This window comes from Pristiophorus japonicus, chromosome 11 (genome assembly GCF_044704955.1).
Source record: "Pristiophorus japonicus isolate sPriJap1 chromosome 11, sPriJap1.hap1, whole genome shotgun sequence".
Lineage (NCBI taxonomy): Eukaryota > Metazoa > Chordata > Chondrichthyes > Pristiophoridae > Pristiophorus > Pristiophorus japonicus.
This window is the reverse complement of record NC_091987.1, coordinates 76,316,946-76,339,516: the sequence shown is the minus strand read 5'-3', so window position 1 is coordinate 76,339,516 and position 22,571 is coordinate 76,316,946. Positions and strand designations below refer to the sequence as shown.

The 22,571-nt window shown below is 44.2% G+C and overlaps 1 protein-coding gene across 1 annotated transcript in view; it reads left to right on the top strand.

The window, feature by feature from the left end:
• gpr156 (G protein-coupled receptor 156) overlaps positions 1-20,746 on the top strand; it is an 86,371-nt gene extending 65,625 nt beyond the window's left edge. The window contains exons 8-9 of the mRNA XM_070892968.1: positions 16,586-16,747; positions 19,340-20,746. Of these exons, the coding sequence (XP_070749069.1) occupies positions 16,586-16,747; positions 19,340-20,746 (1,569 nt within the window). The remainder of the gene's footprint in view (positions 1-16,585; positions 16,748-19,339) is intronic.
• The last annotated feature ends 1,825 nt before the right edge of the window (positions 20,747-22,571 follow it).

Genomic DNA, 22,571 nt, shown 5'->3' with positions numbered 1-22,571 from the left:
AGCCTAATCCCACTTTCCAGCTCTAGGTCCGTAACTCTGCAGGTTACAGCACTTCAGGTGCACATCCAAGTACTTTTTAAAATGTGGTGAGGGTTTCTGCCACTACCACACTTTCAGGCAGTGAGTTCCAGATCCCAACAACCCAAACAGCATTGAGGTGCTGCAAACACTGACAAGCAGGCTGCACCTAGACTCTCCCATGACTCCCTCCAGATGCTTATGGAGGGAGTCACACCACATTGGGAGGTCTCCTTCCCTTCCCAAGGGCGGAAGAGACCTCCCCAGGACACCAACAGTGCCTGGTTGCGCATTGCACAGAAGGGCACAAGCAGGGATGTCGTCAGGAGGACAGGCCGCAGTGCCGCAAACCTTTCAGTGATCTCAGTAGATCACGAAACGTTACTGCAAAGCCACACTCAACCTTATCCTGCTGTGCCACTCATCAGATCCCCATCATTCTGCCAATGCACATCCTTTCTCACACCAACTTACCTTGCACCTCCACCCATCCCTCTCTCTCCATCTACATTAACAGTTCCCCATGTCACTAGCTACCCTTCACACTCACCCTTGTCCAATTATACCAACTAACAACACACAAGGGTAGGCACTTGGGTCCTTTATCCAATGTTAATGTTAATGTTAATGTGGTGTCAAACATTGAAATCTTTATTTTCAGCAGTTTGGCTTCTTGGACAGATTTGTGGGCACCTTTGGAAGTGGTTTAGTGAGTTGTAGTGAATGGTGGTACCCCCCACAATGGTGATGAATATGAAAGGAATGGGTTGGACATTGCAGGGATGCTTTATGGAACTGGTGTGGGGTGGTGCCAACCTGGCGCATCATGTGGCAGCCAGGGTGTACAGCGTGAAGTGAAGTAAAAGTGGCCATCACTGGCCTCCTGGGCAACAATGTGGTCAGGTGCTGATGCCCTGTGTACTCAGCGAAGAACGTTGGTGTTGCTGTTGGTGTTGCTGGTGTGTTTAGTGATGTTGGTGTTGGGGCTGATCGTGGTGGGATTCTAAGGACCAAGGTGAGATTTTTTCAAAGGCACTGATGCTGCTGGAATAGATGGCAGGTGAGGTTGAGATGACAGAAGTACCCTGTCAATGGTGAGAGAGGTTGCTCCAAGAATGGAGAGTTCACTGCAAACACTTCCTAAGTGCTTACAGTTCAAAAGTCTCTTCCAAATCCTGAAGGCTTCAGCTTCTGACATTGGAAAGTGAACAGTTGTGAAATGGTAGCTTTTATACCACTTCTGCAGCTGTCAATCAGCCAAAGCAATAGAGAGCCACTGAGAACCCGACTCCACTTATCTGGCATGTTCTCCAAGGCATGTCAAACAGTTGGTAAAATTGTAAGTGCCTGCTTTTAAGCCTCTTAACTAGCTTTTAAGTCCCCTTTAATGATAATTACTTGTCCCGTCACTTGCTGTCGGGTCTGTGATCTGAACACACATCTGACAGGTCAGAAACTCACATGGAAGCGGGTTCAGAGCAGGACCCCGACCCACTAATTGACAAATCAGAGCCATATTGACAGCGGGACCGCCTCCAAACCCGGGAACAGTAGCTTGGTGGTTATGTTACTGGACTAGTAATCCAGAGGCCTGGACTAATGATCTGGAGACATGAGTTCAAATCCCACCACAGCAGCTGGGGAATTTAAATTCAGTTAATGAAATAAATCTGGAATAAAAAGCTAGTATCAGTAGCTACTGGATTGTTGTTAAAAACCCATCTGGTTCACTAATGTCCTTTAGAAAAGGAAATCTGCCGTCCTACACGTTCTGACCTATATGTGACTCCAGACCCACAGCAATGTGGTTGACTTTTAACTGCCTTCTGAAGTGGCCTAGCAAGCTACTCAGTTGTAACAAAGAACATTGGTTCAAGAAGGTTGCTCACCAGCACCATCCCCAATTGCACCTCAAGGGCAACAAATGCTGGCCTTGCCAACAACGCCCACATCCCATGAAAGAATAAAGATTGCGGCCAGTGTCTCCTCTTCCCATCCCTGCACAGCCACCTCTAGAAATCCCACTTGACCTCCCTTCTCTTCCTCAAGTACATGCTGCCTATTGGTGATATCATCCACAGATGTGTGATTTGCATCCATATTTTTGCTGGTGACATCCAGTTCTACTTCAACTCCATGGCCCCTTCAGTGCTGTCTGAATGCATCTCTGACATCAAGTAATAGATGAGTCACAATTTTCTCCAGTTGTAAATCGAGATGACTAAAGACATTGGCCTGGAATTTGTGGTCAATGGAGAAGTGACGGCATTCGCTGCTGACCTCGAAGAAAGCTGCCCACAAAGATCTAGCAATCTCTGTGACGTTAATCTCCAGCAACAGTGATGTCATCAAGCAGGCTGAGCAGCCAATCACATTGAAGAATTCTCGCAGACAGCAAACCTGGAAGTAAAATGCAGATTATAATTTACTTTTTATAAATTTTTAGAGTGAAATAAAGATTGGGACATACACATGGGTTTAAGGTAAAAGCAGAAATATCATAAACAAACTTAAAAAATTACATTAAAAATCATGCAATGGAAAGATTTGACCTTCCACACATAAATCAGGGACTAGAATGGTTGTTCAACTGTCAATACACCGTTAAAAATGCAGTTACACCTCTTAGAAGGCTTAACTTTTTTAGGGATTTTTAACAGCGATATTCCAGCGCAATAGGGAAAGTTTTCATCAGGAACTACGTTTCAATGTAATTTGAATTGATTGTGGGTTCTGGGAGTTCCACAGCACAGCCACTGCTTGATTGGCACCCTGTGCACCACCTTAAACATTCACTCCCTCTATCACTGACGTACCGTGGCTGCAGTGTGTACCAGCTACAAGATGCACTTCAGCAACTCACCAAGGGTTCTTCGGTAGCAACTCCCAAACCCGCGACCTCTACCACCTAGAAGGACAAGGACAAGGGCAGCAGGCACATGGGAGCACCACCACCTTCATGTTCCCTTCCAAGTCACACACCATCCTGACTTGGAAGTATATTGCCGTTCCTTCATCTTCACTGAGTCAAAAACCTGGAACTCCCTCTCTAACAGCACTGTGGGAGTACCTTCACCATACGGACTACAGCAGCTCAAGAAGGCGGCTGACCACCACCTTCTAAAGGACAATTAGGGATGGGCAATAAATGCTGGCCTTGCAATTCCCACATTCCATGAACAAATTTTTTAAAAACTTATGTATTTCTGCTTTTTATCTGCAAATGCGCTGACTCCAGAAGTTGCTGTCACTTTCAGAGGGGCAATGATGATAAATGCTGACAGTTTCGCTGTCATTACCACTGCAAAATCTGGGCCATTATTTTTCTCTTTCCCCCCCCCCCCCCAACTATAAACCCTGCTACTGAACACATCCACTTTCCTGCGGCTGAACCAGCCTGTGCAAAATTTTGTCATAATGGTTAACGCAAAGCTGAGGTTGAAAGCCCACATTCTATCAAAACAGGCCTAAAGGAATTTCCACACACCCCTCCCACCACCCCTTGAAAGCTAAGTCTGCATCTCGCATCGTCACATTCAAGCTTCTGCAATTATAGAAGTGTAGGATGCATGAATGCAGGTCTTCCAGTCATCTATGTTCTGCTCATGCTGTACACGAACGCTGTGCCATGGAGAACAAAGTTTCATTCTCCTACTGTGCTTGGTTCCCAATCTGAGCCATGCTGAACATAGGTTCCAGCTTCTCTGCAGGGGTGAGAAAAGATTGGATCAGGATATCTTCCATGGGGTATCTTCCGTGCTCCTAGCAGCCAGCCAAATACATATTTCTTGTCACTTGGAAGATGCCTTCTCAGGCTCAGAGACTTGAAGAATTAGGAGGGCAACACATCTAAAAAAAATTACCAGTATAATTTTGGAAGTTTTCTAGGCATTAGTCAAACAGATGTTTGTCAGTTACAAAAAAAAATGAAACTCAAACAGTGTGCATGTATGTTAAATCTAGAAATCAATGTTATCTGCATCAAATTTTATATATCCTTGTATCCAAAATGTCAGAATTATCTATCTATTCCCCAGCTGTAATTTGCTAACTTTCTCAGGCATTCAAATAAAGCTTTGTACTGTCCAGCACTTGTTTTTGGGCATACAGCGGTGATCCCTTTTTCCTAAATACATTTGCAGATTGGCTCTTCATATACTTAATTGCATGCATTTGAAAAAACAATACATGCACATTCATGAGGTCAGCGGGGTATTTCTGCTGCATGAAGAGGATTTTGATTTTTTTCCCCCAGAGTTACTATTGGTTTGAAGTGATACTCGGTACCCTGTCAGGCTTGTCTGTCTGTGCCATTGCACACAGGCTTATTAGCATACAGCTGCTGGTTGCTGTATAGCTCATGGTTGCTATCCAGCATGCTCACTAGATACGTCTTATCACTGACCAGCTGAGTGCACACAACCCTTCAAGAGAACAACGCAAGGGGCCACATATTAATTCCTTTCACACCATTATGAGAACATCAATTTCACTCATCTGCTTTATATGTAATTGATCAATTGTGGTTTTGAAAGTTTGTAATTATGCAGAAACTGAATATTCCATTCATTTTTGTGAAAATTATATTCAGGCATTATTCAGGCTGATTACGAACGTACTGAGAAATAGTGGTTGAATGTGAAGTCCGTGGAACTGTTCTGGGATGTAGGAAGAAAGAAAGACAGACTTGAATTTATATAGCACCTTTCACAACCACCGGCCATCTCAAAGCGCTTTTCAGCCAATTAAGTACTTTGAGTGCAGTCACTGTTGTAATGTAGGAAACGCAACAGCCAATTTGCGCATAGGAAGCTCCCTCAAACAGCAATGTGATAATGACCAGATAATCTGTTTTTTTGTTGTGTTGATTGAGGGATAAATATTGACCAGGACACCAGGGATAACTCCCCTGCTCTTATTCGAAATAGTGCCATGGAATCTTTCACATCCACTTGAGAGAGCAGACGGGGCTTCGGTTTAATGTCTCATCCGAAAGACTGCACCTCCGACAGTGCAGCGCTCCCTCAGCACTGCACTGGAATGTCAGCCTAGATTTTTTGTGCTCAAGTCCCTGGAGTGGCGCTTGAACCCACAACCATCTGACTCAGAGGCTAGTGTGCTACCAACTGAGCCACGACTGACACTTAAAAGCAACAGAGTAACATCCACTAAACATTTACACCACTTTTGTACCCTTGTAACTGTGGCTCAGTTGGTAGCACTCTTGCTTCTGAGTTAGAAGTTTGTGGGTTCAAGTCCCACTCCAGGATCAAGGTTGACACTTGAGTGCTGTACTGGCAGAGGTGCTGTGCTGTCTTTTGATGAGAAGTTAAACTGAGGCCCAGTTTGTGTGCTCAGGTGGATGTAAAAGATCTCATGGCACAATTTTGAAGAAGAGCAGGGGAGTTATCCTCAGTGTTTTGGCCAATATTTATCCCTCTAAAGAACTTTTAAAGGTTCTTTAACCAGACATACCAATAGGCAGCAGTCCATATGGTTTGTGCAATAGATCAGATTTATTAAGCTCACAGCAATAGTATACTTAACAAAAAGCGACAGTTGTACGAAAGCTCGCAGGCCCAGGTCCCCTTTTTACTTCCAGACATAGCCGATGTTGTCCTAAATCTGTCCGATGCTATCCCAGCAGTTTCTGTGCAAAGGTATTCTTTGAGTATCGATGTTTTAACTAATTTCTTATCAAAGGTTTGTTTGGCCAGTGTCCATATATGGTCGTTAACAAAATCACCTTGGTTCTAGTGGTCAAAATACCATTGTCACTCAGACCCAAGCTAGTATCCTGGCCACTCCTGCCTCCAGTAATTTTCCATCAACTCTATTTGTCCATGTTATCTTTGTGTACAGATTCCTTCATCTCCTTGGAATTCGCCTTATTTATGCTACTGTATTCTAACTGTTAGGTTTGATTAGACCGACTCCAATTTCTACTTTATTATAATAATGTGACCTTGACTAGCAGTTCATGTTAGTTTGTTATTTTTGACTGCCTTCACGTACATTTGAGAAGCTTCTAACATTCCCAGGTTTGCAGAGAATCATGGGTAAGATTTGTTTGGCCAATGACTACAATTTGAATATATATATGAATCTCTAATACCAGTCTTTCTTACACCTCAATCAACATCACTAAAACAGATTATCTTGTCATTATCACATTGCTGTTTGTGGGAGCTTGCTATGTGCAAATTGGCTGCCGTGTTTCCTACATTACAACAAATTAATTAGCAACTTAATTGGCTGTAAAGCACTTTGATACAGCGAGAGGTCGTGAAAGGCACTATATATATATATATATATATATATATGCATATGCAAGTCTTTCTTTTCTTTTTTGAGAAGCTGAAAGATTTGTGGCACAGTGGCAGCAATGAATGCGGCAACACTCTGATATTCCAGTCTAGGAGTTAGTCTTGGGCCTTTGAGACTTAGGCCGCGATTCTGCCGGCGCTCAGTGGACCCGATTGGTGGCGGGTCAGCTGTGAAATTTAAAATGATTGACAGTGGGTCGGAAACCTGCTGGTGAAATGCCGCACCTGCATTTCCCGATGTGGGGTCTACCAGTGTTGCGCAGACTCAACAGGCAGCAGCGCGGGGGACCCAAGTAAAATCAATAGTGGCTTGTTTACAGCCACTTAACAATGCTTTTTTCCCCAGCTATTTAACTTTCACAAGTCTCCCGCTGTGCCTAGACCTCGTCAGTGAAGCTGAGGTAGGAAGTCAGTGGCCACTGAATCAGCTGATGAGTTGACAGCTTCAAATGTCAACTCTAAGCTCCCAGCTGATTCAGATATCTTCCATTAAGCAGTAGCATCTTTAAACAGCATTTCTGCTACAGATTAAGGATGCTGCAAGTCTTTACACAAGTCTCCATGCAGTCTGACATTACCTTTCCCACCATTGGCAGATCGTTTCTGTCATCTCTACTTCACCTGCCATCTATTCTATCAGAATGGGTGCGCTTTATACTCTTTCCCCTTAGTCCTCAGAATCTGACCACAATCAACTCCAACACCAGCATCATCAGGCACACTAGCAACACCAACAATCACACCAACCTTCTCTGCAATCACCTGATGCTGCACAGGACAGAAGATATTAGCAACCGACCACATTGCTGCCCTGGACGCCAGGGATGGCCTCACCATGGCCACATTTACTTCACATAATGCTGTGCACCCTGGCTGCCACGTGATGTGCCAGGTTGGCACACCCCAAACCCACAACATAAAGCATCCCCACAATACCCACACCATTCCTTTCACACTCATGACCACTTCGGGGATACCCTTATGTCTCACCATTCATTGCAAGTCACTGAGCAACTTCCAAAAGTGCACACAAATCTGTCCAAGAAAGCAAAATGTTGAAAATAAAGATTTCAATGTTTGACAGCACTTTAACAGAAACATGAACATTGGCCAAAACATACAAATGCCTACCCTTGCATGTTGTTAGTTGATATGATTGGACTAGGATGAGGGTGAATGTGAGGGGTGGCTAGTGAGATGGGGAAGTGATAATGTAGAGAGGGATGGGTGGAGGTGCAAGGTAAGTTGGTGTGAGTAAGGATGTGCAGGAGTAGGGTAGGGAAGGCAGAGTGATGGGGATGTGATGAGTGGCCAGCAGGATGAGGTTGTGTCCCTTATAGTAACGTTTTGTGATCTACTGAAATCATTGAAAGGTTTGTGCCAATGCAGCCTAGTCCTCTTGATGGTATCCCTGCTTGTGCCCTTCTGTGCAATGTGCAACCAAGTTGCATTGGTCTCCTGGGGAGGTCTCTTCCACCCATTGGAAGGGAAGAGACCTCCCTCTATAAGCATATGGAGGGAGTCATGGGAGAGGCTGGATGCCCTGCACTGCTGTGCAGTGCTTGTCAGTGTTTGCAACACTTCCATGCTGTAGAAACACTGACAGCACAAATGTCAAAACAAAGTTGGCCATGGTCCCTTTAAGGAAACCTGCTGATGATGCGTCATAAATGACGACATCAGACCCGCTTCCTTCAATTCGCCAGGAATCTTGCTGGGTAGGCTTAACAAGCTCAATCAGGGAAAGTCATTCCAGAGGCTGGGATGAAGCCAACAGTGGGGCCGAGTCCCGCCATCGACATCGCCTGCTGAGGTAGGGAAAATCGCGCCCTTTATCTCCATTTTACCCTAAATATACACAGTAAAACTGAAATGTTATTCAAATAAATATTTTAGAATTATTAACTTTTGGAAATATTTACCTTCAAAATGTTTTTATTTGTATTTTAAATTGAAAACCATAAGACAACCTCACTCTTCAAACTACATATAATGGAGAATTGCACATCTTCCACTCTTTCCCTTGTGTATAAGATTCTCATTTCCAATTTATTAATAAGCTGAAGGTAGCATTCAAAATTCATGATCCCTGACTGAGTGCTATTGTGTTATTAGGAATTTTAAGACTGAAGGAGCAGAGAACAGTTTATCTTTACAGTCACAGTACAGTACCAGAGTGGTGAAAATGTGGAATTGCTATCACCGGAGCGGTTGAGGCAAATAGCATAGACACATTTAAGGGAAAGCTAGAGAAGTACATGAGGGAGAAAGGAATAGAAAGTTAAGTTGATAGGGCAAGATGAAGTAAGGTGGGACGAGGCTTGTGTGGAGTATAAACACCAGCATAGAACTTTTGGGCCGAATGATTTGGCCACAGTGGACTCGAAACAGCTACTTGTTGGTAAATCAGTGCCAGAACAGTGGGAGGCATTCAAGGAGGAGATCTGGAAGGCTCAGGCCAAACATGCGCCCTTAAAGAAAAAGGGTGGAAATAATAATTCTAGTGGCCCCTGGATGTCTCGGGACTTACAGGGGAGGATAAAGAAAAAAAGGGCGCTTATGTCATATACCAACGGCTAAATACTATAGAATCTTTAGAGGAATATAGAAAGTTAAGAGGCAAAATTAAAAAGGATATTAGAAATGCTACGAGAGAGCATGAAAAATTCTTGCCTAGTAAAATTAAGGAAAACGCTAAGATGTTCTATAAATATATTAAGAGTAAGAGGGTAACTAAAGAAAGGGTAGGGCCTAATAGAGACCATGAGGGTTATTATGTCTGTAATGCACTTGTGAATGACTCCATGAGGCAATGTGTTGTACTCAAATTGTAGTGACCTTGGTCCTTTATTTGTAACTCCAGAGTGAGCAGCCGCATGGTGGCTCCCCTTTTATACAGCCCCTGCCACCAGGGCAGGAAACACCGGTCTCCACCAATTGCACCCTCTAATGGTGCCAGCATGTATATACACAGTGTAAACCTTATTGATAGTACATCAGGTAACCAAGTCTCCATCTTTTGCAACTATACAGTGACTACACAGAGTATATCTATAGTCTGCCTATATAACATCACTTTCCCCCCAAGTCCTTTGTGCCAATTACCTTTGCACTATGTGCTCTGGCTTAGCTTTCCCCAAACTTAAATGCCAATAGCCCTTGCATCTTGGCTGCGTTTTGGCTTGTCTCTCTCCCTGTTAAGCCCCAAGTCCTTTTGCCACAACATTAGGTGGTGGTTACCAGATTGGATGGTTCGATGATGCAGTGAAGGTTCCAGTGGGTTGTGTGTGTGATCCATGTATGTGTCCATGGCTACATATTTCCATCACCCCCCCTGCAGCGAGATTATGCAGCTGGCCCGTTACATTAACAGGATCAGACACAGTGCAAGTATAAAGAAAGGAAGAAGAAAACATTTTTTTTTTTACAGTTTGTACCATGACACCTTGGTTCAGTGACTTACATTCATTACGTTTTATGGTCGTGCACCAGGATTGGGTAGATTGCATTCATGGTTCAGTCATGGTCAGTACTGAGGTAGCAGTACAGGTATGCGAGGACGCTAGTTCCAGAGCAACCGGACGGGGTCCTAGTCGTCTGATGGTGGCGCTGCACCCCCTGCTAGCGGGGTAGGCTTGGTTTGCTCACCTTGCCAGAACGTGGGGCCTTTGCTGTTGCCTAGTGGTGGGCAGAGCCACAGATGTGTGTGGCCTCCCTGTCCTCCTTTGAGGGTTATAGAATCTTCTGCCTGCTCTCTAACAGTATTGGGAACCTGGCTGTTCCAGGTCCCGTTTGGGGAACTTGTTGGTTCTGACCTTTCGCTCCTGGACATGGCCGGGGGCTGTGCCGTCTCCACCTGGGTGGTGGGTAACAGTGGCCGACTGCGCGTATTGGCGCCATTTTCATTTCCAAGTCCGTGGCGAATAGTGCCATTGGGTGCCTGCAGTGTGGGATAGACCTGGGGCAGGGTACAGGATCAGTGCCTTCACCCTCCTGAGGTCGCTGGGCTATAACTTGTGGGGACACCTGGGGCAGGGCATCAGGATCAGTGTCTTTACTCTCCCAAGTTCGCTCGCTTGCTACTTTTGGGGACACTCTATTCCCGACTTTCACAACATTTTGTTCTTTACATTCTTAATTGCCATGCATACAGTGTCTCTAAGTTCAGTTGGTTGCAGGTCTCCTTTAAGAGAACCCTGCCACGCCACGCTGCACCTCGCTGCAGCAGGGACGACATCTTGCTTCTGTCCAAGAGGTTGACTGCCTTGATCCTTCTCGCCCGCGATTCTGTCACAAAAGCTGGAAGAGTGCCTGTGAATTCGATCTTCCTCTCCTGGAGTCCTGCCACTGAAGCCGGGAAGGTACTTTTAGGTCCTTCCGGTCGGAACATTGCCACGCAGTCATGATGGACGGTCTGTGCCTCAGATGCTGCGCTGGTCTGTTCTCTGGTGCCTGACCCAAACGAAGGTGAGGTTTTGCTCTGCCTCTGAGCACGGGGGACATGGATTACTGGAGTGAAGAGGTCTTTCCATTTCCACTGCATCTTCCCCATCCACCTTCTTCCGAGTAACGTTGGACCATCACCTGCAACAATCCACAGAGGTAACTTGTGCACCACGCCATGATGGATTACACTTGCATCCACACTACCAAGGACTGGGATCAGCTCCTTGGTGTAGGTGCGCAACTTTTCCTGTACTGGAACCAGCTTAGGTCGTTTTTTTGTTCCATAGCCTCTCAAAGGCATCCTGGCTCCGTGTCCACTTCCATGAAGACTGGAACGCCATTTATCTCGACTTCCATCTTCACTAGAGGACAATTGATGGTGCAGGTATACACTTCATGCACTTCTTGGGGCTGAGCTGCATCTCTGGCCAAATCATCATACTCCCCGCTGGATTCAAAGTCATCTACCGGCTCCTCTGCTAGACAGTGAGTCGTATTTCTTTTACACATATGCTGGAGGTGGCCCTTCGTGTTACAGGCTTTGCATACGTACTCAGCAAACCGACACTGGTGAGCCCTATGGTTTCCTCCACAATGATTCTCACCCCTCGGCGGACTCAGTTCTGGATCTGCCCTGGGCAGAGCCACGTTCTACAGTCTTGCCTGTGAAAGGCACCATTCTGTGTACAGTACTTGCCGGGTTTGAGCTCACAGGATGAATAATTTGCTTGGTGCTGCAGGTCGAGGTCATGAACGCCTGACTGATGCTGATGGCCTTCTGCAGGTTGACTGTGGTGTCGGCAGATAATAGCGTGTGAAGGAGGCCCTCGTGGCCAATTCCTATAACGAAGATGTCTCGCAATGCTTCGTTGAGGTGTGTGCCAAAATCTCATGGTGCCGCAAATCTCCTGAGGTCGGCAGCATATTTTGCAATCTCCTGGCCCTCAGGTCTGCGGTGAGTGTAGAATCTGTGCCTGGCCGTGAGAATGCTCTCCTTTGGTTTTAGTTGGTCGCGAATTAGTTCAGTTAGCTCATCGTATGTCTTATCCTTGGCCTTCATGGGTGCCAGCAAGTCCCTGACAAGGCGGTAGACCTCGGGCCCACAACTGGCCAGCAGTATAGCCTTGTGCTTCTCCGCCAATGTGTCCGTCTCCCCTGCCAAGTCGTTTGCCACAAAATATTGCTCAAGCCTTTCCGTGAAGGCATCCCAATCATCACTCTTTGCGAAGTCTTTTAGTGTGCCAAAGGTAGCTATAATTGCATGAAAGTCCGTATTCTCGTCGACAGTTATTATGTCTGTAATGCACTTGTGAATGACTCCACGAGGCAATGTGTTGTACTCACACACTAGTGACCTTGGTCCTTTATTTGTAACTCCAGAGTGAGGCAGCCGCATGGTGGCTCCCCTTTTATACAGCCCCTGCCACCAGGGCAGGAAACCCCAGTCTCCATCAGTTGCACCCTTGAGTGGTGCCAGCATGTATATACACAGTGTAAACCTTATTGATAGTACATCAGGTAAACAAGTCTCCATCTTATGCAACTATACAGTGACTACACAGAGAGTATATCTATAGTCTACATATATAACAAGGGTAATCTTTGTGTGGAGGTGGAAGATGTTGGTAAGGTTCTTAACACACACTTTGCATCTGTTTTCACAAAGAAAGGGGCAATGCAGATACTGCTATCGAGGAGGAGTGTGATATTCTGGATGAAATAAATATAGTGAGAGAGGAAGTATTAAGGGGTTTAGCAGCTTTGAAAGTAGATATGTCCCCAGGCCCAGATGAAATGCATCTCAGGCTGTTGAGCGAAGTAAAAGAGAAAATATCAGAGGTCTTGACCATCATTTTCCAGTCCTCTTTGGATTTGGGCATGGTGCCGGAGGATTGGAGGACTGCTAATGTAGTACCCTTGTTTAAGAAGAGAGAAAGGGATCGGCCGAGTAATTACAGGCCTGTCAGCCTAACCTCTGTGATGGGAAAATTATTGGAAAAAATCCTGAAAGACAGGATAAATCTACGTTAGGAAAGGCAAGGATTAATTAGGGACAGTCAGCATGGATTTGTTAAGGGAAGATTGTGTTTGACTAACCTGATTTAATTTTTTGAGAAGGGAACCAAGAGGGTTGATGAGGGTAGTGCGCACAATGTAGTGTATATGGACTTTCGCAAAACTTTTGATAAGGTCCCACATGGTAAACTGATCATGAAGGTTAAAGCCCATGGGATCCAGGGCAAAGTGGCAAGTTGGATCCAAAATTGGCTTGGAGGTAGGAAGCAAAGGGTAATGGTTGATGGATGTTTTTGTGACTGGAAAGATGTTTCCAGTGGGGTTCGGCAGGGCTCAGTACTGGGTCCCTTGCTTTTAGTGGTATATATCAAGGATTTAGATTTGAAAATACGGAGTATGATTAAGAAGTTTGCAGACCATACTAAAATTGGCTGTGTGGTTGATAATGAAGGGGAAAGTCATGGGCTGCAGGAGGATATCACTCAACTGGTTAGGTGGGTAGAACAGTGGCAAATGGAATTTAATTCAGAGAAGTGTGAGGTAATGCACTTTGGGAGGGTTAATAAGGAAAGAGTATACACATTAAGCGGTAGGCCACTTAATAGTGTAGATGAACAAATGGACCTTGGAGTGCTTGTCCACAGATCCCTGAAAGTTGCAGTCCAGGTGGATAAGGTGGTTAAGAAGGCATACGGAATGCTTGCCTTTATTGGCCAAGACATAGAATATAAGAGCAGGGAGGTTATGCTTAAATTGTATAATACTTTAGTTAAGCCACAGCTGGAGTACTGCGTGAAGTTCTGTCGCCGTATTATAGGAAGTACGTGATTGCACTAGAGAGGGTGCAGAGAAGATTTACTCGGATGCTGCCTGGAATGGAGAATCTTAGTCATAAGAACATAAGAAATAGGAACAGGAGCAGACCATACAGCCCCTCGCGCCTGCTCCGCCATTCAACAAGATCATGGCTGATCTGATCATGGACTCAGCTCCACTTCCCCGCCCGTTCCCCATAACCCCTTATCCCCTTATCATTTAAGAAACTGTCTATTTCTGTCTTAAATTTATTCAATATCCCAACTTCCACAGCTCTGAGGCAGCGAATACCAGATTTACAATCCTCAGAGCAAAAATTTCTCCTCATCTCTGTTTTAAATGGGCGGCCCCTTATTTCAAGATCATGCTCTCTAGTTCTAGTCTCCCCCATCAGTGGAAACATCCTCTCTGCATCCACCTTGTCAAGCCCCCTCATAATCTTGCATGTTTCGATAAGATCGCATCTCATTCTTCTGAACTCCAATGAGTAGAGGCCCAAACTACTCAACCTTTCCTCATAAGTCAACTCCCTTATCCCCAGAATCAACCTAGTGAACCTTCTCTGAACTGCCTCCAAAGCAAGTATATCTTTTCGTAAATATGGAAACCAAAACTGCACACAGTATTCCAGGTGTGGTCTCACCAATACCTTATATAGCTGTAGCAAGACCTCCCTACTTTTATACTCCATCCCCTTTGCAATAAAGGCCAAGATACCATTGGCCTTCCTGATCACTTGCTGTAACTGCATACTATCCTTTTGTGTTTCATGCACAAGTACCCCCAGGTCCCGCTGTACTGCGGCACTTTGCAATCTTTCTCCATTTAAATAATAACTTGCTCTTCGATTTTTTTTCTGCCAAAGTGCATGACCTCACACTTTCCAACATTATACTCCATCTGCCAAATTTTTGCCCACTCACTTAACCTGTCTATGTCCTTTTGCAGATTTTTTGTGTCCTCCTCACACATTGCTTTTCCTCCCATCTTTGTATCGTCAGCAAACTCGGCTACGTTACACTCAGTCCCTTCTTCCAAGTCGCTAATATAGATTGTAAATAGTTGGGGTCCCAGCACTGATCGCTGCGGCATCCCACTAGTTACTGGTTGCCAACCAGAGAATGAACCATTTATCCCGACTCTCTGTTCCCTGTTAGTTAGCCAATCCTCTATCCATGCTAATAAATTACCCCCAACCCCCATGAACTTTTATTTTGTGCAGTAACCTTTTATGTGGCACCTTATCAAATGCCTTCTGGAAGTCCAAATACACCACATCCACTGATTTCCCTTTATCCATCCTGTTCATTACATCCTCAAAGAATTCCAGCAAATTTGTCAAACATGACTTCCCCTTTATACATGCTGACTCGGCCTGACTGAATTTTGCTTTTCCAAATGTCCTGCTACTGCTTCTTTAATAATGGACTCCAACATTTTCCCAACCACAGATGTTAGGCTAACTGGTCTATAGTTAGGACAGATTGGATAGGCAGAGTTTGTTCTCATTGGAACAGAGGAGGTTGAGAGGAGGCCTCATTGAGGTGTACAAAATATTGAGGGGCCTGGACATAGTGGTTAGTAAGGGTCTGTTTCCATTGGAGGGGTCTGTTACGAGGGGGCAGCGTTTTAAGGTGGTTGATGGAAGGTTTAAAGGGGATTTGAGGGGTGACTTCTTTACGCAGAGGGTTGTGGGGATCTGGAACACTCAGCCTGGAAGAGTGGTGGATGCAGAAACCTCACTACTTTTAAGAGATGGTTGGATGGGCACTTAAAGGGCCATAACCTGCAGGGTTACGGACCCAGAGCTGGTAATTGTGATTAGTCTGGATAACTTCTTGTTGGCCGGCGCAGATATAATGGTAAGTACTGCAGGGAATCGAATACGGCCAGGGTGATCTCCCGGACTAGTTTCAATTGCCTGAATGGGTCAGAGAGGAATTTTCCCAGATTTTTTTTCTCCCTAAATTGGCCTGGGTTTTTGCTTCTCCCAGGAGATCCCATGGCTCTGGTTGGGGTGGAGTGTAGAAAGTTTCAGTGTAAGGGGTGTCGCAGTTGTGTGAGGCGGACTGGTTGGGCTGGGTGCTTTTGCCTTTCCGCCATTGTTCATAGGTTTATATGTAACCTTCAGGGCTGCTGACCAAGGGCTGTGTAGCTCTTTGTCGGCCGGCGCAGACACGATGGGCCCAAATGGCCTCCTTCTGCGCTGTAAATTTCTGTTTCTATGAATGGCCTGTTTCTTTGCTGTAAATTCTATGTAGTCATTTTTATATATGCATACTATAGATATACTCTCTGTGTAGCCACTGTATAGTTGCATAAGATGGAGACTTATTTACCAGAGGTACCATCAACAAGGTTCACACTGTAGACACTATGCTGGCACCACCAGAGGGCGCAACTGGTGAAGGCCCAGGGGTCACCTGTACACCACAGGTACCCAGGTATAAAAGGGAGTCCACCATCTGGTATCCTCACTCTGGAGTTATAGTAAACGGACTAAGGTCACTACAGTTCAAGTGCAATACTTTGCCTCATGGAGTCATTATCAGAGCATCTAAGGACATAAGTCACGTAGGCTGAAAACCCAACACAATTTCTGCATTGCTTTCCACTACAATGCAAATCACATCTGGCTGGAGGTCTTGTCATGTATTAAATGTTACATTCCAGTTCATAACTCTCTCTAAATGTGATATCAGTTACACTTTTACCTCTAGTATGAACAGAATATGTGCCGTGGAACTGAGGGTATACTGAGTTTATCCCTCATCGACCTTGATACCTGCTCAAGATTTTGGTACTCTAGTTGATTCCTCTAGACATACACATTTCTTCAAACTTGGCTAATCAGGGACAGCTATGTTTTTTTTTAAGAGATAGACTATTTTTGACATGCTTCATAGATAACTTTCAATAAGTTACAGCAAATCCAAATTAATTATTTTGAGCTCTCTCAACAGGTTAGACAATGGAAGCAATTTGAGGAAGAACTAAGCCATACTCCGAATCAGATGGCCAAATATTTCAACAGCCCAAGCAAGAGCTTTCGTTCCATGTACAGTGATGAGCAGATCTACTACCTGCTTGGAGAAAATAACTCCATGAAGCGTCTTCTCACTGAGGTAGTACAGTGCAGAAATGTATAGTGCAAACATTGGCACTTGCAAATAGATTAAAAACAGTTGTTCAGCATTGGTAAGACAAGGATTTGTAGGAGCTGTCCTTACACAATGGGGCTGATAATGCAATCAGATGCACCCAAGCAGCATACTATTCAGCACTGAAGCCTACTCTGCGTGAAACATAGGGCCCAAAATTCAGTACCGCTGGAAAGCTGGTGCTTCCCCCCCACCTTATTGTGGCCATTAGCGCCAACATTTTTTTGTGGTTGGGCCACCCCATATTCAGCTCAAAGTGAACAAATGGGTTCCAGCGCTAATGAACCCTTCCAAAGTGGATTTTTCAGCGGTGTGGCTGTCTTATTTTGAGCGTTATCACCACTGAAAAATTCAGCATGCAGGTAAGGGTTTCTATTGAGCCAGCTGCTCCCTAGCCTTTTTAAAGGAGAGTACTGCAAGGTGCCATCATAGCGGTCCAGGCACCAGAATCTCTGCTTAAGGATGCCTATGCACTGCTCGATGATGCACCTGGTAGCACAATGAGCGTCATTGTATGCATGCTCTAGCGCTGTCCTGGGGTTCTGCAGAAGAATGAGCAGCCAAGTGAACAGAGGATATCCCTTGTCTCCAAGCAGCCAACCGCAATCCTGATTCGGGCCGGTGAAGACGGCGGGCACACTGGTCTGGCGCAGAATGAACGAATCATGGTTGCTGCCTCCCTTGCCTGCTGCCTGTCTGCACGGTGCTGATAGCAACGCCTTCTCCTGCGTGCTGCCCTGCTTCTGACCAGGTGTATCAGGTGTCGCCCTCCCAACACACCTCCCGTCCTCAGGGTGAACCCTGCCAAGCAGGTCTCTGCAGCCCACAGGACTCCACTAAAGAGTCAGACCTGAAAGTTCAGGGGTATGTGCAAACCTCTGAGCAGCACTCAGCAGGTTTAATGGAGCCAAAACAATTAATAAAATCATATGAAAAGATAAATACTGCGGATGCTGGAAAATGAAATAAAACAATAATGAATAAAACTATATCAAAAGATAAATACTGCGGATGCATGCTGGAAAATGAAATAAAAACAATAATAAATAATAAAACTTTTGACCTACCAAAGGGCCCCAGCAGTGTCACATTCGAGCAACGTGTTGAAAACCTCGCAGGGGCACTGCCGGGAAAAGTCCTACCTTTTCCTCAGTGAATTTTGCTATGGTAGTCCTTTTCCAGCGGCCTGCAACGCTGCAGAGCTCACCGCTGGAAACATTCCTTTACAGCGGCTCCACCGCGCCGTTTCTGGTGGAAGTGAACACTCCTGAAATCCTCCCCGAGCTGAATATGGCTCAAAGAGGGAAAATCACTCAACTGTGGCGGCCGATCGATTTTTTCGATCGACTGCCCAAACTCTGTGCTAGCCATCCCTTCGGGGACAGCGAATTTCGGGCCCGTAGAATCATAGAAATTTACAGCACAGAAGGAGGCCATTCGGCCCATCGTGTCTGTGCCAGCCAACAAAGAGCTATCCAGCCTAATCCGATTTCCCAGCTCTGGATCCGTAGCCATGTAGGTTACGGCACTTCAAGTGCATATCCAAGTACTTTTTAAATGCAATGAGGGTTTCTGCCTCTACCACCCTTTCAGGCAGTGAGTTCCAGACCCCCACCACCCTCGGTGAAAAAAATTATCCTCAAATCCCCTCTAAACCTCCTATCACTTACCCTAAACCTATGCCCCTGGTTATTGACCCCTCTGCTAGGGAAAATAGGCCCTTCCTAACCACTCTATCTAGGTTCCTCATAATTTTATACTCCTCAATTAGGTCTTCCCTCAGCCTCCTCTGTTCCAAAGAAAACAACCAGCCTATCCAATCTTTCCTTATAGCTAAAATTCTCCAGTCCAGGCAACATCCTCGTAAATCTCCTCTGTACCCTCTCTCGTGCAATCACATCTTTCCTGTAATGCACATTGCACGAGGCAATGCAATATGGGAGTGCTTGAAACTTGTGCACTTATTGTGTGAAAGGCTCATTAAAAGGCTAAATTTGATCCCAAGGCCCTAGCAGTCCTGGATAGGTTGAGCACTCTCGTGAAGCAGGTGGTGCAAGACTGACAGAGAATAGTGGATGGTTCAGGAAGCCCAAAATTAGGGATAGAAAATAAATTTAAAATGGAGAACACTGATCATGACTTCTACTTCTCCTTGATAATTCATTCTCCCACGGGCTTCACATTGTATCAGCATGAAGATATCTGTGACATGGGCCAACCACATATTTTCTAACTTCCTGCTAAGGAGCACAATACTGGTTACAGTCACAATTAAACACTGAAAGAAGAGAATGCACCATTTCTAGACACAGAATGCTTCCTCTCCAAGGTGGAGAAAGGAAAATCTGACATTGCCACATCTTTCACTGTTGTCCAGTTCAGCTGTTGTAAGATATGTCGAAATCTGTTTGCTAGATTGCCTCACTTTAATTGTTGAAGCATGTAAGTGAACAACTCCCACGGGAAGAAATAGGGAAATCAAGGATTTTAAAAAAAAATGAAGTATGTCTCAAAACTATAATATGGATTGATTAAATTATATTTTTTTCCCTATAGAAAAATGCAGCAATTGAAAGTCTGCAGGATCAAGTTAATAGTGTGAAGTATAAGTTGATGCATTTAATGGCACCAGATTGCACTGAAGAGTTTGTGGGTCACAGTTCCACTTCAGAATCCAGCACAGCTCACCACCTTTTGATTAATTCTGCGGTCAAATGTCACAACACAGCAACAGAAGATCCACCAAGTGAGAAGTCTTTGTTAGGCATAAAAATGAATCTAGATCAGGACCTTGATTCACAGCAAGATCTTAAACTTCTATCGCTGCAGAATAATTTACAACAAATCTTATGGGATGCTAAGAATGTCTCAGAAACAGCTTTGCATTCTCAGAAGGGACCAGAACACTTTGTAGATTATCAGAGTTTTCATAGAGACACTCAGAACCATCTAGGGCAGCCAGAAAATTCTGAGAATATTACAGAATGTTTTCCAAAGTTATGTGATACCCTGGAATTAACCTCAGAAATTCAAACCAACATAGATGACCATGTGGATATCACCCAGCTTCACACAAGTGAAATCCTGGTCTCTTCTGCAGTTCAAACATCAATTAGATCTGGGTCAGTTGAAAGTCCTCCTCCTGTCAAGGATCCAACAAAAGTGATCAGAAATAATTATGTGAGCAGTGAGAAACTGCAAGAGATTCTGCAAGAGCTAAATGTTAATGCTGTCGGCTCAATCTGTTCACCAGGCAGACCAAGACGAATCCTACAGAATCTTCAGCTTGAACAGTCTACGAAGACAGCAGAGCAATTGAAACATTACTGTCGTAGTATTTCTCCATATATGATGAGGCGAAGGAGACCTCCTCCGTATTATTTCTTACACTCCACACCTCGACGTGTTAAGTATATGGTTAATGAAGACTTGAGCGGGAATACAATAAAATCACAAACTACCGACGCCAGCCAACATCAAAGCATTCGCCACAAAATATTAACAGATGACAGTGGGTCCACCAGTCTCTCAGCAACATTCAGTTCAGTGAAGAAAACAGACGTACAGTCTGACAGCTGTCAACCATCTGGCAAAACAGACCTAAAAAATGGATACGTCTACTATCCTACTTTAGAAGGAAAATGCATTATCCAGCCCTATTCAGGCCTGTACTCTAAGAAAGCACACTTACCCTCTGAAGAAATTGAAATCGATGGTAAAGAGGGATCTTCTCAAACATACCAGTATGATTATTCAGATTCCGAATCGAGTAGCTCAGATGAAAATTTCTGCCATTACCACAGGTCATGTTGTGAAGCGTGTTGTCGAGGTTCATACAATTCTAGTACTTCAGAAACTTCAGATAGTGAGCAATGTAATCCATCATTCAATTGGTCACAAAATCATTTTCGTAACCATCCAATTGTTAATTTTAAAGAGGACTTAAAACCCACTTTTGTATAATCAATTCAAAGGACTTGGAACATTTTCAAATGCACCACATAAATTTTCCTTTGTCAACTGCCTTTCAGTAGGACAGTCTTGCTTTTTAAATGTTATTTAATTTACTTTGTGTATTATAAATGTTGAGGTTTGCGTAGTGAAAGCATATATAGAAATTTCTACATGGTTAGCAGCACACTTTGTCGTTTATGTAATGGAGAGTGAATAACTGCATTATCGGAGTGTCCTTTTCTATGTGCATAGTTGCTTTTTGATAATCCTCAAAAATAATACATGAATGTAATCTTAAACTGTGAGATCCCACGATGCAGCAAATATAATATATCCTACTCAAAGACACTTGTCACCTGCAAGTCTACACTCATGGTAATGTAAATGTTGTTTTACATTTGAAAAGGAAATCACATGTAACTATTTTGTTATAATCTGTTAAAACATAAATCGTTAACTCAAATGCTCCCTGATTAAAGGGGAGCACTAAAGCAGAAACTTTCAAACAAGTGCCCTCTTGTTTTTTTTTTGAGGGCACCAACACACAAATTATACAAGTGCCCCCTGGCTAAAAGGGGGGGTGGGGCACTAAAACCGACACAATAAACAAATTTAATTTTGGACATTAAATCAAATCAAAATTTGATTGCCGGGGGTGATGATGCACTCCAGTCCCTCCGGCGTCCACCTCTCGCAGAAGGCCGCGAGCGTACTGGTGGACAACGCGTGCTCCATCTCCAGGGACACCCTGGCTCGGATGTAAGCGCGGAAGAGAGGCAGGCAGTCAGGCTGAACGACTGCCCGCTGCCTGGACCGGCTGATGGTCCCCTTGGCCATCCCCAGGAGCAGTCCTACGAGGAGGCCTTCCGACCTGCCTGCTCCCCTCCGCGCAGGGTGCTCAAAGATCAGGAGTGCGGGACTGAAGTGCAACTAGAATTTGAGGAGCAGCAGGAAATCACATATAACTTGATAGGAAAACCACCATCTGTTATCAGGTTTCATATATCTGCTGAGGATCTTGGGCAGCAATAATATGGTTATTGACAAATCAAACCAGGTCTGGAACATACACTAAATTATATAAATCCCAGAAGTTTTAAGATGGACAATCGCAATATTACCTCTTTACACATACAAATATATTTGATTTCTCTCTGAACTCACTTACCCGTTGAATGTAGAAAACTGGAATGTGAAAGTTTCCTGCTTATAGCTATACATAGATGGAAACCGCCACAAAAGCCATAATGTATCTAAAGCACAATATCATTACTTTACGTGTGTATTAAGTTTTAAAATAAGATTTTATTTGTTTAAAGTATAAAATGCAAATTTAATGTAATACAATCTAAGATTTATACAATTCTAAAACATGTTCCATTATAATATATTGGAGTGTTCTGTTTCCTCAAAATAATTGGGAGGCTATGTATGAGTAGCAATATTATTCATTTTTGCCTCTGACCAACAGGAACCAAGGAGGATTTGAGCCTCTGTGAATTGTTCCATAGAGCTTCAGATAGCACAACTGATTAAGTTAGCAATATAAGCATGCATTTTTCTCCTGTTTTGTGATATCTTGTTGAAAAACTTTTTTAAAATGGAGTTATTTTCCAATGAATGAAATTGTGATCTAGCAGTTGTCTCATAGGATAGCCATAATTTTCTCCAGGTTTCATATAGATAAAGTTGTTTCTGAGTTATTAATTGTAAATCTCGTAATTCCATCATGCCTATGCTGGTGCTAGTTGTTCACCTGGAGTTAGCTACTCGAATCCCATTTCTCTGCCTTTTCCCCATTTTGTTCCATTTTAAATACCTATGTAATTTACTT